The 19,218-nt window shown below is 35.3% G+C and overlaps 3 protein-coding genes across 3 annotated transcripts in view; 1 reads left to right on the top strand and 2 right to left on the bottom strand.

Moving 5' to 3' along the window:
• The window catches only part of LOC117114615 (myb-binding protein 1A-like protein), a 53,830-nt gene extending 51,887 nt beyond the window's left edge, over window positions 1-1,943 (bottom strand). Inside the window, exons 1-3 of the mRNA XM_033258307.1 lie at window positions 1,929-1,943; window positions 783-893; window positions 41-163 (exon numbers count right to left, since the gene is read on the bottom strand). Coding sequence (XP_033114198.1) covers window positions 41-163; window positions 783-893; window positions 1,929-1,943 — 249 coding nt within the window. The remainder of the gene's footprint in view (window positions 1-40; window positions 164-782; window positions 894-1,928) is intronic.
• A 443-nt stretch (window positions 1,944-2,386) lies between these two features.
• LOC117116113 (myb-binding protein 1A-like protein) lies at window positions 2,387-6,189 on the bottom strand. Its single transcript, XM_033260080.1, has 3 exons — window positions 5,981-6,189; window positions 3,056-3,163; window positions 2,387-2,541 (listed from the first exon to the last, which is right to left on the bottom strand). The coding sequence occupies exons 1-3, from the start codon at window positions 6,152-6,154 to the stop codon at window positions 2,416-2,418; spliced, it is 408 nt and encodes a 135-aa protein (XP_033115971.1). The 5' UTR covers window positions 6,155-6,189; the 3' UTR covers window positions 2,387-2,415.
• A 1,872-nt stretch (window positions 6,190-8,061) lies between these two features.
• On the top strand, window positions 8,062-15,370 carry LOC117116107 (eukaryotic translation initiation factor 4H-like). The gene is made up of 8 exons (XM_033260067.1): window positions 8,062-8,160; window positions 9,574-9,709; window positions 11,034-11,082; window positions 11,771-11,835; window positions 12,730-12,799; window positions 12,973-13,041; window positions 13,852-14,016; window positions 14,142-15,370. The coding sequence occupies exons 1-8, from the start codon at window positions 8,102-8,104 to the stop codon at window positions 14,288-14,290; spliced, it is 762 nt and encodes a 253-aa protein (XP_033115958.1). The 5' UTR covers window positions 8,062-8,101; the 3' UTR covers window positions 14,291-15,370.
• The last annotated feature ends 3,848 nt before the right edge of the window (window positions 15,371-19,218 follow it).

Genomic DNA, 19,218 nt, shown 5'->3' with positions numbered 1-19,218 from the left:
CTATGCTAATTTATAAGTTGCACTATGATGTGATACATACAGGAAAACAGCGATGGCAGGTTAACAGGATCTGCAAAACGTGAGGGGGACACCCTTCCCAGCCACAACTCAGGTCATTCTTCAAAGACGGCCAGATATGCTCACTAAAGGTTTCTTTCGAGCTCTAAAAAAAAAAAAAAAAAAAATTAGACTCAAAAGGTTTGGTTAATAATAATAATCCTTTATTCGTCCTCATTCTAATTTGAAATCAGAAGTTTAGGCTGGGCCCCTGCAGACCCGGGTAGCAGCTGCAGTGCAGTACCACCCGGCTTAACCACAAACATATAACAAACACATACGGATACAAACATTGTCCTTAACCCAGACTATTTCTGAATGTGCAGGTTATTCGAGGAGCCCAGCGTCAGACTCCAAATTTAAACCCAGATTGGCCGGGTTTCAACAGAGGTCTTCAGCACAAGAATTCATCTCAGCCAACTGCTCAGTCACTAATATTAATCATCAACTAATATTAATAATTTCTATTCATGTACTAATTAATACCGAATAATGGTTGTTCATCAAAGATTAATATTCAAGAAAATATAGTTGTCTGTATAAAACAAAATAGAATATTTTTATCACCTGGAATGTATCATAGTTAAAAGGATTAAACCCAGAAATTTTGGAACAGAAGTAGCATCTTAACCACAAAGCCATTGTTCCACTCTAATCTAATGAGGGCAGACTAGCTCACATGGCTGGACTATCAATTTAACAACTGTAATAAAATTTCTCCCTACCATACAAATCAAGTCTGCTGCTGCCTGAGTGCACACTTCCTGTAGATAGCTTTTCTTGTCTGCAAATGCTTTTAGCTTTGCAAGAACATTTACTGTATACTTTCCATCTTCCTAATTTGAAAAAAGAAATCTCAGATGTATATTCAGATTTTGAAAAATTAAGTCAGAGAGACGATTTGTACAATATAAATAAGTATCATATATGTTACATTTTAAGATGAAATTAATTCAGCATATATATATAACATAAACTTGTTTTAAATGGCAAAGTATAATAATGGCCATAATTGTATATGTACAATAATGTGTCCGTGTAGTCAAACATATTATTGTTACGCAACTAACTTGTAATTAAAATACTTGATGTCAATTTCAACTACTGAACAAATTCAATTCTATTCATGAAATTAATGAATTATGAATAGCTATAATAATAATTAAATAATAATAATAATAATAATAATAATAATAATAATAATAATAATATGCAGGCTTTTATATAGCTCTCTATTCAACTAAGTGTCAACATTTCAGAATTACAGATGTGTATAAGAGACAGCTTCAAGATGCGCAAATGCAATTTCCTCCAACTTTGGAAGCTTATAACTCGGGATTGGTAATAGCTATCAAGGTCAAACTTGGTATTCTAACTTATATTCCACCATATTACACAAATATGGCATCAGATTAACTGTTATCCCTTAAACTGTCCTGATGATGACATACTGAATGTCAAAATATTGAATTCTGACACGATGGCGTGCATTTCAATACTTGGAGTGTGTATTATACTATCTTAAACCGTCCAGATTTTCAAAAAACTGATGCATGCCCACATGATCACAAAAAAAAAATGTTGTATGAACATATGATCACAAAAAAACTGTTGTATGCCCATGATCACAAAAAAACTGTTGTATGCCCATAAGATGATCACAAAAAACTGTTGTATGACCATGATGTGCCTATATATCATCATGATGTGATGTCATCATGACCACATTTAGTCATGTCTTTTTCAAATTAAATATGATAAGCCGACAAATAAAAATGAATCTTAATAATGTAAACTGTACATTTTACACATTTTTTAACCTTTTGATCTTATTGTTGGGAATCTATTTTTTTTTTATGTCTCTCTTTTACATTAATGATTTTCATTTTTACATTAGAATCTCTTATAGTTGTAACTATGATTGTATAGGATAGAAGTGTGAATTACACAATGGTGAATTGGGCAGCACCCCAGGAGACACTCCCTTACCTTTTTCCGAATACTGCATTGTACTGAATTTTTATATTTTGTATTTTACTTATTTTAATATACTTTAAATTTTACTTGGTAATGTGTGTATTAAAACAAAACATTTTCATTTTATACATATGTATTTTTTATGGACAAGTCAATAAAATGAATCTTGATTCTTAAATTTTAATCGGGACAGGGCTTTGAAATGGTACCAATTTGTGTTTATACAATGTCAGAATTACAGGATACATTAAAGTATATTGTGTAATATACACTTTTGATAATATGCGCAACCTTTATTAAAAACTAAAGAGAGGCACTAGTTAAATCTCTTATGACAGTTTCATTCCAGATGGAAACCAACTATCATTTCCAAATAGAGATTCATGACAAAGGTTTAATTGTTAGTTTGTAAAATGATTTTACCTGTTTACTTGTCTTGGAATGGAGATGATTCTTAATCAAAACAAACACCTCTTTCAAGCTGATGACAGGTAGCAATGCCAGTAGCTAAGGACAAACACAATATAAATCAATTATTATTCATGTTAATTAAACACCATGATAATTGCTGATCAACCTACTCAAAAGTTAATAGTTATGGTACCTATTATTCACTAGATTAATTAGTTGAGTATTCCAAATTGAATTTAATACATTTTCTTCAATTACTATGATTGCCCAATAAATAAAAAGTTGTTATTTCTTACAAATCTGAACAAGATACAAGTGTACAGTATATACTAAACATCTATTGTAAACAATCATCATAATATATTTATTTCTCAAGTCAAACCTACTAAAATATGAGACTTCCCAATTCCAACATTTGCAACAACCTTTAGGGGAAAAAAAAACCCCTTTTTCCCTCCTTTTTATTGGGACACAAGCTAATATTTCAGTAATAAATTTTGCATCAGTGGCATCTGCTACATGCACTGTGTTAACAATAAAACAATACATTAGCAGGGGGGGGGGGGATTACATTTGGCAGCCACTTTTGAATAACAATTTTTTTTTATACCTCTGCAAGTGCTGTAGCATATCCCTGCCTTGCTCCTTGTCTTGAAGATGCTAATCCTTTGACTAGCCTCTGAAGTGCATAAATAACATCTTCACACAAGGCCTCCTTCTGGAAAAGAAAACTCAGCAATTTAGTTTACAAGTTTAAACGGACATACCGTAGTGCATTAAGACAGTGAGACTAAAGTTTAAGGCCATGTTTCCGCAGCACTTATTCGATAAATTATCAGAGGCAGCCATTTTGTTATTTTTCACTGCGGAAACGGGGGTAAAATATTTGGAGGGAATTTTAAGATAATTTATCAGAGAAATTATCAGAGAAACACGGCATAAGGTTAGGGTCAAGCCAGCTCCATCAATTTAGTCTAAAGATCTCCGATTTGTATTCAATCAATGGAACATCAACCATGGTATAAAAGTTGGCTTTTGTAAGGCATCTTACCCAGCAAACACAAAATGTTCTTATATGACATTCAGGACCATTGTGGTTCAGTATGTTAGAAAAGGTGGTCAAACAAGTTAATAACCATTCTGTACTGCAGTAGTTCTCACAACCAACTGTGAAAATTAACAATTTGAATTTATTCTCACAGCAGTCATGTGAATATCCTCTTTTGTTGCATGGTACCAGACTGTAAAGCAAGGTCTGAGCAGGGAGTATATTCTCCGCACAAAAATTAGGCATAGTAATCCGATCGTACATTTCTGAAATTTCTTGCCTTATCTGAAAATGCACACTTTGGCAAACCTTCTTTAAACTTTTTTTCACAAACTTTTTACTTCACAGCCTATTTACGATTCCAGGCACCAAGCCGCGGCCCAGCAGCGCCAGGGACCAACATAACAAATCCTGGCAAGAACTTTTGATCATGAAGCCTCCATGTATACAATATTTTGACATCATTATCTGTTCTCTCAGTGATAAAATTTCATTGTATACAAATTAAATATTATTTTATTAAATAAATAATTCCGTACATTTGTGTTTCCCCCTTCCCCCACAATTATTGATTTTATTTTTTTTCTACCGTGATTCAACCAAACACGGTTCAGCCACACACGTCATAGCTTTCTCCTTCTTCCAAAAACTTTTACGCACACTCTGTTACTCCGCAACTTTGAAAGACTACAGACTACCTTACTATACAGGTAATTATTATGTTTTGTAATAAAGTATCCACATGGGCATTCGGTTATCAAGAAATGTGTGGTGTTGTTTACTGTAGTGATTTTTCTAGGGCAGGTCTTATATTTATTTTTATCTTTAGCTCATGACTCATCCCATCATTCCTCCATACCTGAGTTACTTGATCTTACAGGGTTAAACTGAGGGGGCATAGACACAAAAACTGCTTATAACTCAAATAGCATGCATCATCTGGCACTTTAGCAGCGTGTGCAAGCGATGAATTCGCTGTACCGATGAAGCGGCTTTATTAAAAACTACTTTCTCCATGATGAAACGTCTCTTTGTTATTTTTTTTTTAATTTCCAGGCGGAAATTTTAAAAAAACATAGTTTGCGGAATGTCGCTTTATAATGTTTATCCATTGACATCATAGAGTTGTCAAAAATGACAGCAGGATTGCATGTAGATAATGATGCACAGATATAAGTACAGTATCTGATATTTTAATTTCATTCACCTGGAGTTTAGGTTGCTGACGTTTTGTGGAGAGCGTAATGAATTCGGTTTTTGCATCATTCAACTTTAAACTGTTTTTGGACATCCATGATCATAATTCCAAGATACAGCCTTCAATTAAAATACTTCACAGGCCCATGGGCATCTTACTTCTGTGAATAACAACCATCTTGTTGAGAAATCGATCACACACAGCAGCCGGCCACTATGATGAATACAGTAATTTAATTTGGACAAAAACCAACACAGCCCCAGGCGACACTTCAGCCCTAAACCAACTTGGCCCCAAACCAACTCGGTTATTCAAGATGGCAGGTTAAAATAGTTGGGTGGTCCCTGTGTTGTAAAATAAATAGTTGACTTTCATTGTCAGTTTTTGCAAGGTGCTACGTTCATCGAAAACATACTGGGTGTTGCCAATCTGAAATAAACAGTTTACCAGAAAAATATTTACCAGAAATAACAGTACTATTAGTGCACCTGTTTAATTCCAAAGTTTTAGATTTATTGAAAAAAATAAACAGAAAACAAAAAGAAAAAAACCCTTCTGGGGCAGCCAGCCTAAAAAAACAGTAGGCCTACCGTTTACTTTAAAAGTTTTCCGTAACATTAATAAATATAATAATATAATAATTATAAAATATATAATTCAGAAAATATAAAAATAAATAATAAAAATAGTTATACTAAAAAGTAATATTAGACCTATAAATAATATCAATAATTATAATAATACTAATAATAATGGTCTTTGGGTAATGGGTAATCGCGATCGCTATTCATCTGTCTGGGTAATTCTGTATCATTTGGGTAGTTGTCATCTGGGACGAGTTGGTTTTGGGCCGAAGTGTTGTCTGGGCCGAGTTGGTTTTGGTTTGAGCCAAATTGGGTTGGTTCGAATTGGCTTTGGGCAGAAGTGGCCTGCTACCCCGTAGGGAGGCCTAAACTAGGCTTATTAGGTCTATAAATTTTGTTTCAGAACAATCCTATAAAATTAAATATGCCTAGGCCCCTAGATAGTCTAGAGACATATAGGCTAGATAGTGGTTAGCTAAAGACTATATGATAAGGCACTCCAAAAGGGTTAGGCCTACACCTAGACACATAGGCTAGGCTAGGTTGGCTTAGGCCTACCCTACGAACGACTACCAAACCTACCAAGACTACCTTACCTAGCCTACGACTATAAGATCAGTCTCTCTGTTCTACTGAGTTAGCAGGCCTAGTACTACTACTACTAGGCTAGGCCTAGTACTGGTAGTAAACAGTCAGATTTCTTACATTTTCTTGAACACTTTGCTTTTGTTCAAGAATCTTAAGGAGTGTATTAGCACCAGATATCCTTCTATCGTCATTGGTGGCAGCCAAAGCCCAAAAAGTACTCATTAGATGCTGTTTTTCGGAAGTTTCCATCTCCTGTTGTTTAGAAGACACATGTGCGATGGGCGCAGCCATGCTGGATTAGAGTTGCCAGATTATCGACATGCTTCACGTCCAAACACACGCCATCTCACGGCCAAAATTCGACCAGATTTTTTAACCAATTAATGTGTTTATGCTTAAAAAGTAGAAAATACACAAAAATACAACAAAGACCACCTACAGTATATTGAAAAGAGCAAAATGGTCGCATAACAACACTGTTGCATTACCTACCGATAGGCCTATTCCAGCCTCTTTAGCTCATTAAAAAAAAAAACCAATATTTTTCGTTGTAGCAAAAAAAATTAAATAAATAACTTGAAATGCCGAACCTCAATTTTGTACATTTTTTTTTAAAGGAGAGGAGGAGCGTGGCCAGCACACTAACTATTTTTTTAACATTCTGTTAAATTACAAAAATTGCAAGAAAATCAGCGGTCACTTGTTTGAAATTGAAGAAATTAGAATGATATACACAGAAATGTTTCAATGTTTTTGTTCTTACAATTAATTTATCACCATACATTAAATGAGTCCCAGTTACATCATAATATTATATGTTCCTTTAATTAGTTGCTAGCATGTAGGCCTATTTAAGATCGCATTATTAAGATTTATCTAAATTTGATTTAAATGTATTAAATAAGGTACATATTATATTCGATCTCAAGCAATAATTTCAAGGGCCTGTTAGTATCTTCATATGGCATATCCGTGACTCCCGTGAAAGTTACATTAGTGAGCTAACACAAACCAGTGTTAACTCAAACCTATGGAAACTTTAATAAATACTTTTTATAAACGTTCTAAATTCGCGACTGAATGATTGTTGCAGTACATAAAACAATAAATCAATGTCGCTATCAGTCAGAATCATCTTCTTCATGATTCTCCTGATATAATATCTCTTTCCTCTCTCGAGGGCGTTAATAAATTAAATATAATCAAAAATATATAAATAAATATAGCTAAGACTTATATCGCTACTTTTCAAATAAAATTTTTGTGGCATGTATAATACAAATATAAAATATATAACAAAGAGGTAAAATTTGAAATACATAATATCAACAATAACATTAACAATGAACACTTTTGTCATCATCAATTTATTTAATGTCAACCTACGATATATAGTGTATTTACTCAAATAAATGCCCCTCTTGATTAAGTGTCTACGTCGAATAAATTCCCACACTAAAACCTCATTAAGAATAACAACCTCCCTCATATAAATGACCCGGGTGTTTATATTTTCCTTAAATAAACGTTGCGAACTGCCCCTCAAATGACTATAAACGAAACTAATGGAAGCACCATCTTTCTCCAAACACATTCTATTAATGTTCTACTCCTGTAGAATTGCATCTTTCCTAAGCTGGTTGAGGTCAATAAGGGCACGCATAGACTAATAATTGACGGCTGTACTCGCAACTAGTATCGGATTGTCGATGCCACAGTAAAGATCAAAGGACTGTACGCACGCGCTATGTTCGAGAGCGGAGATGTGCGTCCTTTTGTTGAATTACCTTGCTCGAATAAATACCCCCTCAAAATATATATTATATATAGTGTAACTTTCATTCTAATTAAAGAGAGTCACGGATATGCCATATGAAGATACGATAACAGGCACTTGTTACACTATTTTGGCGTAGGTGTGTTACAATTTACAATTCCAGAAAAGAAAAAACACAGCTTTTATTATACAGTATAATTATAATTTCGTTGAGTTATGGGCGCAGCCATGATAGTTCATTATTTTTTTTGTTGAGCATAACTGTTTTTATAAAGAATAAAAATGTGATTTTTTTTTCTATTTAAAAAAAAAATTAAATTTGAAATAAAATTAATTATTTACGAAAAAAAATAAATGAAGGGTTAAACATTTAATTTGACATTTAACAATCCAGATTTTAGTAGTCAATTTAATAGTTTTACATAAGAGCCTGTTACATACATGGGGAGTCTCTTGTAAAGATGTCGGATCGGGATCACTACTCTCATCAAGGTGGATACGGAGGGTACTCTGGGGATAGGTACTACGTCCTTAGATAATTTATTTTCAGAAGTGTAATATATATGTTTTGTCTACGTTTGCAATTCATAACTTAAATGAAAAATCAGGACGATTTATGTTCATCAATCTGCGTAATTTTGGTGTGGCCAATTCGCCATGACCTGGGCCCCCTGCATGCTCTTTGCCGTGGATCGAGCTGCTGCTGCAGCGTAGGCCTAGCCTAGTCCCTAGCTGCTGTGGATTATGCGTAGGCTAGTTTCTCCTAGCCTAGGCCTATCCACTCGTATTGCCACATTGTATGTAACACCTTCAAAATCAGGAAATAATCGTGTTGTGTTTGCTTAGTAATTGATTGATTCTAGTGATAGCTAAAAATGGGTTTGGCCTCGATGTATTAACATTCACAAATTCATGAAATTTAAAGATAAAAAAAAAAGTGTGTCTTGTTTGTCTTATTATAAAGTAGGCCTTGTGCACTATTCTTCCTATACAAATTAAGTAAAATGTTGAATTTAATAAAAATAAATACTAGGCCTACATATGCTTAACACAGTTACCAGTAAGAATTTTAAGTTTGTTGTTAAACCAGGGAGGGGGTTGTTCTGGTTAAACATAAGCCTAGTATTATACTCTTATTGTATTAATACTTTCTTGTATTGTTTGCCTGGCCTAAGCTTTCCTTCTTTGCGAATGGACATAAAAAACCTGTTGCCTGCCTTTCCTACCCACAGTCTATGTTAATTTTAAGTCAATATGCATATTTTATATATTTCAATTATCAGTCTTACTAGTAATAATATTTGTTAGGCATTCTCTGAATCAAATTGACTAAAAACATCAATACAAATTGTGTTCCAACATTCGTGCCAAACATGTTTGCGGTCCTACACCATCCTAGGCCTACACATTTCAAATCTCCATAGGGACCATGGAGGTGTACATCCTAGTTTTTTAGGCCCTTGGCAATTTATAAGTCTTGGGGCGACTTATGATAATTCACAATATAGATGATGATAAACAGGTGATAATATTTTTTTTTTTAAACAATTATGATGATGATATAATTATTATGTTTGTATTAACAATTAAAATTATTATTGTAATTGTTAATACAAACATAATAATTATGTTTGTATTAACAATTAAAATTATTATTGTAATTATGGTGATAAAATAATAGATTATATTTTTAATTATCAGTAATTGAAACAAGTGACACTTTTGATAAAATTCATTTTTAAAAGAAGCTTTCGTGTACACAGACATGGATGAGAGGCTTAGTAAACAAGTGGTACGCATTATGTAGCAAGCAGGCCTAATAACAAGAAAACAAGCATCTGGGTTGGATGGATAACAGCGTAACCACCATGACAGGATAAATTTTATACCTTAGTCTGTTTTAAACCATAATCTATTTATATTATTTCAACAGGAGAGGTGGCGGCGGTAGCAGGGGACGTGGTCCGCCAAAAGAATTGCCAACCGAGCCACCTTTTACTGCGTTTGTTGGCAACTTACCACACCACACTGTACAAGGAGATTTAGACCATATTTTTAGTGAACTTCAGGTTAGTTTTCCCATTACTAAAGCTACAGTACGTTCACATCAAGCCTGAACAAAAAATTGTGAGTTGCTACGTTTTTTGAACGCTGCATTCACATCGGGCACGGAAAACGTCTAGACAGGTCATTCATGCTCGTTGCTGATTGGTCTAACAAAAAAACGTACAATTTCATGATACAAATGTCCCTCAGATCCATCTCTCAGATCCATCTCTCTGATCAATCCGGAGTCCAGATTAGAAATTGTACAAATTTAATGTGACGGTCATATTCTTTACCGCTGTACCCATTTTTCACAATTTTTTGTTTGGGCACAGGACCAGATCCGGGCTTTGGTATGAACGTAGCTTAAAAGTGGTTTTGGTGGAGTCAATGCCGTAGCCTGAATTTTCAAACAGAGCGGGACGATATCAGTGTGGACTCTACGCGTAAATCCAAATAATGTGGACCCATTTACTTAAAAGTGGACTCATTTTATTATTTATGCAAAAATATGAAAAATCTGGACCCATTTTCTTCAAAGTTGACCTATTGACCTATGACCAAAATATGAAAAATCCAGACTTATTAATTTATACCCATTTTTAAAAATGTGGACCCATTTTTTCTTTGTGGACCTAAAAAAAAAAAATTGTGTGGGACTGTCCCAATAGCTGGCTACGCCATTGGGTGGAGTGTTTTTTCTGTGATTGGTCCCAAGCTATGGAATAAAAAATAATAATAATACCAAATATTTATATAGTGGCAATTCCCAATTGAATGATCATATAATAATCTATCCTGTGAAATCCGCTAGGTCCCCAGTATGCAATCTTTTAAAAATCTTCTAAAATTTTATATTTTTCTTATAGTATTTTTATATTTACCTACTTATTTATATTTTTTTATGTACTGTTTGGAGATTGCAGGAATTCTATTGGTATTGCTATTATCATCAAAGTTTTAGTGAAAAATTTGTAACATAAATTATATAGCCTGATTGGTCTATGGTAGCAATGTAGTTTCTGGGCTAGTAAACAAGTCCATTGGGCTAGTAAACATGCCAACTACTAAGCTAGTAAACATGTCCAGTGGGCTAGTAAACATTAGTAAGCATGTCCAATGGGGTAGTAACCATGTCCAGTGTGGGCTAGTATTTAAGCATGTCCAGTGGGCTAGTAACTATGTCCATTGGGCTAGTAAGCATGTTCAGTGGGCTAGTAAACATGTCATCTAGTGGGCTAGTAAGCATGCCCAGTGGGTAGTAAAGATGTCTGATCGATAGTAAACATATGCTCAGTTGGCATCACAACATTAATAAGTTGATTTCTTGATTGAAATTTTTTCTAGATTGAAAATATTCGCTTAGTAAGAGACAAAGAAACAGATGATTTCAGAGGTGGGTTTTCAATTCTTTATCATTCACTAAATTCATTAAATAATACAAGCAATTCGTAATTTTTTCCCAACTTTTATTTTTAATGAGCATAGGGGCAATGCTGACTGTTTAGTACAAGGACACTCTTGCACAATTTATGTAACGTTTTTTTATTTATTCCGCCAACAATGTCGTACAAAAATTATTATGTACAACATTAAAACTTTAAACCCTGACATCCTGTTTGTTACATGCCAGTGATCCTGTGTCCCTGCCAGGGATTTACAGAAAGCAGAGAAAAACAAGAAAATACACTTTAGAAGTTTAATGATAGTTTACTCGTGCAGGAAAAGCATTTATTTTACAAATACCTACATTAAATTGAACAATTTATATATTTTATAAATTTATTAATTACTACTAATTATACATAATATTTTGGGCTAATGGGATATGAATATTTCAGCTTCAGCCCGATATAGTGGGCTTATGGGCTCAAAAGGTTAACCTTGACAACCAAAATTAATGGAAACCTTATTTGGAATACATAAATATCATTAATTAATAACTTCAAATGAATCTAGATTTGGGATTTACACTTTTTTATGCACCAAACAAGGGAAAGTATGTCTTGTAACACTACGGCCAACCCGTATTAAGGGAACGCCCCTGTAAAGTTAAAAAATAGTATTGTTTTCCTCATTTTCAGGATTTTGTTATGTTGAATTCAAGACATTGGATGACTTAAAAGAAGCCCTGTCATACCATGGTGCCGTAAGTTGACCGTCTAGTCACGTTTCCTCACTTGGCGGATCAGTGGCTGCCATACAAGCAGCTGTTTTTGCTGAAGTAGTAATACAATTGGATAAATTTGACCCGTCACTAGGATTTCTTAAGCCATATTCACACTATAAAATTTTGTTGGACAAAAACATGTGACATGCCTAAATATGGTCATGATGGCATTGAATGCGTCACATCATTAGTATATAAAGGTACATCATGAGCATAACAGTTTTTTTTTTCAGAGAAAATTTCATTTTGATAATCTAGACAGAGCTTAAAACAAATTAAATTTATCGTTTTTATACTAGATAAATCATTCAGTAGAAGTCTACTTTTTTTACACAGGGCCCGGTAATAATTTAATAAACTACAGGTCTCCCTCTAATTAAAGACCACCTCCAATTAAAGACCACTTTTCTGTGTCCCAAATGAACAAATGTTTTTATCATTATTATTCTAAGTAGAGACCATAGATGCTAAAGACCACGGAAACCTCGGTCCCAAATAGTTCTAATGATTAGGCTTAGGGAGTGGAGTTGCTTTTTGGTCATCAGAAAAAATTTGCCTATCTAAATAACATCATTTTGACTACCTATCCCTAATATTGTGGTTTAAAAGCACATTTTGGACCATAAAAGCCATACAAACTCTACCCATGAACCCTGCAATGGAGTTTTTATTCTGGGCTGTTGACCATTGGTTCATCGGCTCCTTTTACTTGAACCCCTCTGTCGGACCACTTGTCAGCTAATGTCTGGTGTCACCGCTGAACGCAGGGCCCTTATTTTTACAAATTTTACATTATAGACAATACTGATACAACAGCTTAGCTTATAATATAACACTATGTCATTTATTACACTTTTGTTTTATGTTCTGTAGCTTTATGAAGATAATGAATTAAAAGTAGACATTGCAGCGGATCGCAATCGCGACAGGGGTAATAGAGGAGGTAGGTTGGTTCTACTTTCTTTTTTTGAGTAGCTTTATGAAAAACAAGATTTAAGAATATATATATTGCAGCCCACTAAAAATGTTCTGTAATAATTGATTTTGTTATAGAATAAATGTAAAAATGACTGGAATTAATTTACAAACTTCGAATAATCTTTATTTTTGGTTCAGGAATGAGAGGAGGACGAGGTGGTGGAAGAGGAAGAGGAGGATATGATAGGGGACCCCCAAGGGAACAATGTAAGTAAACTGATATAAATTGCATACATGCAATTTCAAGTCCTAGCTGCTGGTTTACTGCTGGACAAATAGTTCTGCTCCAAATATATCTATGAGAGATCAAAGAGAGGTAAAGGTAGGGGGATAACGCATAATTGATTGTGCTGAATTGCGTATGGGCTTGGTCTGTGACTACCTAGCGGCCGTAAAGAAGCGCTTTTAGTAGCTACATTTTCACATCATTCCTTAAGACAGGGGCTGAAATGAACCATAGCATTGGGGTAACCCCCTAGGGCCCCTAATCTTCCAAAAGATGCAATTGGTTTTTTAAGGTGCACTCAAGCCATGATGTATGCACTGGACCTCCATTTTAAGTCCTTACCGAGAAGACCCTGGGCTAAAAGCGGCTGGAACCAGCGCCGATGTTAGCTAGCAGCACCCCTGCCTTACTGCTCCGGCATTCGACTTGCACAATTGGAGAAGTTGAGAACTAAGACCTGGCCAACAAGCGCTCCTGGACGTCCCAAGTAGCAAACACAGTTGCATAGATCAGGCTTTCAGCATTGCTGGACCAAGGCAACACCAAACTTCCTTCGAACATTGAACATTCACTTGACTGTTTTTAAGTCACTACTCAAGATGAACCTATTTTTATAATCTTTTTTGAACACCACCACAAGCAATGAATGTTGATTGATGGATTGATTGGTATACTTATGCAAAATTTATTGATAATTTCACTATTATGTTTGGGTAGTGAGAGCCATGTGTACCTGCAGTCTTAAGAAAAATAAAACAAGTTTTGCTAGGCTTCATCTAATTTCTTTACAGACAACAATTACAGAGGAGGTGGAGCAGGAGGAGGGGGACGTGATAGATATGGTGATAAAGATGATAGGGGCTATGGCCGACAAAGAGATGACTACCAAGGGGCCAGTAGGGGAGGATACTCACGGGGCCCTACACAACAAGAGGAATTTAAAGAATTATCCCCAGGTGAGTATGATTTATTGGAAAAAATGTATTATATATTCGGTGCCACCACTAGCTAAGAGACAATGTGCATTAGGAGTTAAATAACTATGAAGATTAAAAAACATCTGTTAAATTCTTATTTACAGAAGAGGCAGCAGCAAGACCACGATTAAAACTGAAGCCAAGATCAGTACCAGACCCCGTCAATCAGTTGGCTTCAGACATGAAACGAAGTGCGATTTTTGGTACAGGAAAACCTCGCGAAGAGGCAAAAGATGCCGAACCAAAATTTTAGGCAAGAAAGAAGTTGAATTACATTTCTCTGATGGTGTAACAGCGTTTAAAATCAAAATACTATTGTAGTTATTATCGTTCCGTTTCTTATTAAATGCACACTTCAACGAAACTTTACATTTAAAAACAAAAATAATCTTGCAATTGGGGTAATCCTACCTTAAAGTAAAAAAAAAATGTCAACTGTATTTTGGCACAGACCACTTTCTTTACATGGGTTTTAAAGTATGGAACATACGCTGACGACGCAGTCCAGAATTAATGAGGAAAGGTTTTTGATAAACTGTCAATGGAACTGTCTGAATATATTACTTATAGTAATGTTAGGAATGCTGTTTGCATTGTACATTTCTTTTCATCCAAAACAACTCTATTGTGAGAAATGTCCAAATTTTGTGTACGATGGCGCTTTCCTTGTTGAAATAATTGTGGCCATTGAGTACTTGAAATTTAACGAGCTGTGGTGGGATTTTTGCAAAATTTAAGAACTCATTTTTATAATGAAATTGAAATTGCATGGCATTGTGTTGTCATGATTATTTTTATTATATAATTTTTTGATGTTTGTGTGGATTTTTAAAGGTGTGTAACTACCAAGGGAAAAATAATAAAAAAAATGTTAATTCCCCTTTACATTAATAAAAGTTTACTCCATGAAAACCATTAAATATACAGTATATATGCTTTGGCACGTCATGCCAATAAACATAAGGAGGAAACACCACTATTTTACATACTATAAGTAAGGAAGATTTCATTCCTGTTACCAGTATGTGAAACTAGTGTACATCACCTCATATTGTAATTCCATGCTTCAAAGGAAGTAGCAGAACGTAGATAGTTTAATGCATGTATCATTTAAGCTGTTCTTTTTTTTACTTTTAAAATGGTCATTTTTGTTTCCTCAAAATATAACAATTCCTTTGGAGTTGTTTCAAAGAAATATTGTGTATGATGTGGACAAATTGTACAAGTTATATTTATGCACAGTTCCATACTGTTCATGTAATAAATGTACATATCTTTGTTGAGACCGTACGGAGAGGAGATGAAAAAATAAATAAAAATTTAAAAAAAATAAGGTAAATACGGTGTGTTTATTTCTTTAGAGTTGGTTTTGATTGTGTCCCTGAACATGCCAAGTCTGTGTAACGATCTCTATTAGGGAGCCTTCAATTGCACGGCGACAGTAGGACGTAGAAAGTAATAATGTCACTAAACTGGTGCCAGCTACTCTCCCCTGTCCATAACAGGGCCTGTATGGACCAGTACACCAGTAGCAATTACACCAGTAATTCCTTACTCATCTTGTACTGGGCCCATGAGCCAGTTGTGTACACTGGGTCTACGTTTTATAGTCCTTATCCAAAAAAGACCACCTCCAAAATCATAGGTGAGCCCAACATTCGAACCATCGCAGATATTATGGCTGTAGGTTGCAGCACCCCTGCTTTAACCGCTTGGCCATTCGATTTTCTGCGTGGCCATCCGGCACACTATATATGGGTAAAACAAATGTATGTTAAATTTGATAGTGTGGGCAGCCAATATTAACATACATTGTACATGACTGGTAAGGAAGTCTGGCATCTGCCCTCTGCTCTTTTTTCTTCTCAGCGTAAGGCTTCTTATCCTTAAGTTCTATACACTATCCCCATTCTCTCGGTCTATCTTTCCCTCCATCCCCTAGAACTTTAATAAACTCTTAATATATGCCCAATCTACTTCTTCCCAGGGCGGTGCTAGTCGGGGTCCAATTTGGCAAACTTTAAGCACAGTGATTGCTGAAATCAAATGCTTATTAACCTACATGTATGTTGTCAAAAGAATTAAAGGCGTAAATAGGAAGTCGCTATCCTATTGTAGATAAAAACAAACCTGCCCAACATTGTCCACCATAAGAGACATGGGAGCCGCGGCTCCCCCCTCCCCCCTTTGTACACATTTCAAAGGCTTATTTAACCGATTTTATAGTCTACTAATATGTAGAAAATACATATTATTTTTCTTTTCTCCCCGACGAATTGTTTTTTTTTTCTCCCCGACGGAGGCGTGGGGGGGGGGGGGGGGAGAGCTCTCCCCTACTGGGGACCCTCGCCCCGGCCCCCGCTGGTGCCACCCCGGCTGCATACTAATCCGGTCTGAAACGATATTCAAAGGTAGAAAGAGGATCCAATGTTTACGTTCTTTTACCCAGTGCTTTTAGACAACAGTATTATGGATTGGCAATCAAAATACTGTAACATTATTTGGATCGGCAAATTATCAATATTACAAACAAAAGTGCATGAAAGTGGCATGTGCGTCAGTTTGCTTTTGTAATGCGTGCGTTTAACGATAAATTGTATACTATCAAAACATTTGCACTTCAGGTAGGAATATACAGATAACTTAAATGTTTTCGTTTGTTCATTTCAATGTGTTTGGCTTTCAGCTGAAATTATAACGAGAACGAGAACAATTTTCTGGTATAAAATGTGTCTATGTCTTCGCTCTGGCAACAAATGTAAGATTTTTTTTCTTTTTAAAAGTTCCCCGATCTGTAACTTAATAAAAGATTTGGTAACTTATGTGCTTCTGTTAGTTATATTTTCATTTTGGTTTGTAAATTAATTCTGACAAAAGAATCTAGTGGGTGGTTCTTCTGATCACCACGTCCCTCTCGCACGTAAACCTATAGTCATGTGATGTAGAATGTCATCATCGAAACAAAATGAAAATCATGCAAACACATAAATCATTATGATTTTCACTATTATTAGGAAACATAACAAAGATTACACGCTTTTACAAAAATGATTAGGACGGTTAAATTCCAATTTACAAAGATACAATCTGTAAAAAAAAATCAATCATTAAAAATGGCAGATAGACCTACTACCCTACGTCATAGTAGGCATATATTCAAAATAACGGCTCACCCGCCAATATCAAGACCCTGTAATTCCAAGATCCCTCTTTTCTTTCGTTACAAATTTTCTAGGTCTAACATTCAGAAGTCATCTTGAACGATTACTTCCATGAAAAAATGTGGCCAACGCATGCGTTTATGTTTTGTCATATTTTTTGAAAAATGCTTAAAATGGCATAAAACACGACCCAAAATAATTTAAAGACGATTTAGACCATTTTCTATATTTTGCGGGCACTTTAATTCGAGACCAGTTTTCAAAGTAGACTAGTACTCTTATCTCTAAGTCCGATACCCCTCTAATTCGAGTCCGTGGCCACCTTTTTTACAGTTCCAAGTGACAAAATGAGCCAATAGACCACCTTTGGAAAAAAAAAATAACCAGACAAGTTTTAAACAACAAACACAACTCTATTCCTCACTGCGACGATAAGGATCTGCCATATATCAGGAGTGGCGCCAGGATTTGCCCGACGGGAGGAGGGGCGAGGTCCCCGACGGAGGGGCCGATGCCCCGACGAGGGCACAGATTTCCCCGACGAAAGAAATGTGGGCGTGGTCGAGCTTCGATTAAAAGGTTTCGAAAGCGGTGCAGGGGTGAAGAACCCGAAAATTTTAACAATTTAGAGGTTTCAAAGGCTTATTTAACCGATTTTATAGTCTACTAATATGTAGAAAATACATATAATTTTTCTTTTCTCCCCGACGAATTGGTTTTTTTTTCTCCCCGACGGGGGAGGGGTGGGGGGAGCTCTCCCCTACTGGGGGACCCTCGCCCCTCCCCCCGGCCCCCGCTGGTGCCACCCCTGGCTGCATACTAATCCAGTCTGAAACGATATTCAAAGGTAGCAAGAGGATCCAATGTTTGCGTTCTTTTTCCCAGTGCTTTTAGACAACAATATTATGGATTGGCAATCAAAATACTGTAACATTATTTGGATCGGCAAATTATCAATATTACAAACAAAAGTGCATGAAAGTGGCATGTGCGTCAGTTTGCTTTTGTAATGCGTGCGTTTAATGATAAATTGTATACTATCAAAACATTTGCACTTCAGGTAGGAATATACAGATAACTTAAATGTTTTAGTTTGTTCATTTCAATGTGTTTGGCTTTCAGCTGACATTATAACGAGAACGAGAACAATTTCCTGGTATCAAATGTGTCTATGTCTTCGCTCTGGCAACAAATGTAAGATTTTTTTTTTCTTTTTAAAAGTTCCCCGATCTGTAACTTAATAAAAGATTTGGTAACTTATGTGCTTCTGTTAGTAATATTTTCATTTTGGTTTGTAAATTAATTCTGACAAAAGAATCTAGTGGGTGGTTCTTCTGATCACCACGTCCCTCTCGCACGTAAACCTATAGTCATGTGATGTAGAATGTCATCATCGAAGCAAAATGAAAATCATGCAAACACATAAATCATTATGATTTTCACTATTATTAGGAAACATAACAAATATAACACGCCTTTACAAAAATTATTAGTGTTAAATTCCAATTTACAAAGATACAATCTGTTAAAAAAAATCAATCATTAAAAATGGCAGATAGGCCTACTACCCTACGTCATAGTAGGCATATATTCAAAATAACGGCTCACCCGCTAATATCAAGACCCTGTAATTCCAAGATTCCCTTTTTCTTTCGTTACAAATTTTCTAGGTCTAACATCCAGAAGTCATCTTGAACGATTACTTCCGTGAAAAAATGTGGCCAACGCATGCGTTTATGTTTTGAAAAATGCTTAAAATGGCATAAAACACGACCCAAAATAATTTAAAGACGACTTAGACCATTTCTATATTTTGCGGGCACTTTAATTCGAGACCAGTTTTCAAAGTAGACTAGTACTCTTATCTCTAAGTCTGAGACCCCTCTAATTTGAGTCCGTGGCCACCTTTTTTACAGTTCCAAGTGACAAAATGAGCCAATAGATCACCTTTGGAAAAAAAAATTAACCAGACAAGTTTTAAACAACAAACATTCCTCACTGCGACGATAAGGATCTGCCA

The sequence above is a fragment of the Anneissia japonica genome, unplaced genomic scaffold, assembly GCF_011630105.1.
Source record: "Anneissia japonica isolate Jap-2015-1 unplaced genomic scaffold, ASM1163010v1 scaffold199_len4679917_cov187, whole genome shotgun sequence".
Lineage (NCBI taxonomy): Eukaryota > Metazoa > Echinodermata > Crinoidea > Comatulida > Comatulidae > Anneissia > Anneissia japonica.
Note: the sequence above shows the minus strand (reverse complement) of the source record. Positions and strands in the feature narration are given on the sequence as shown.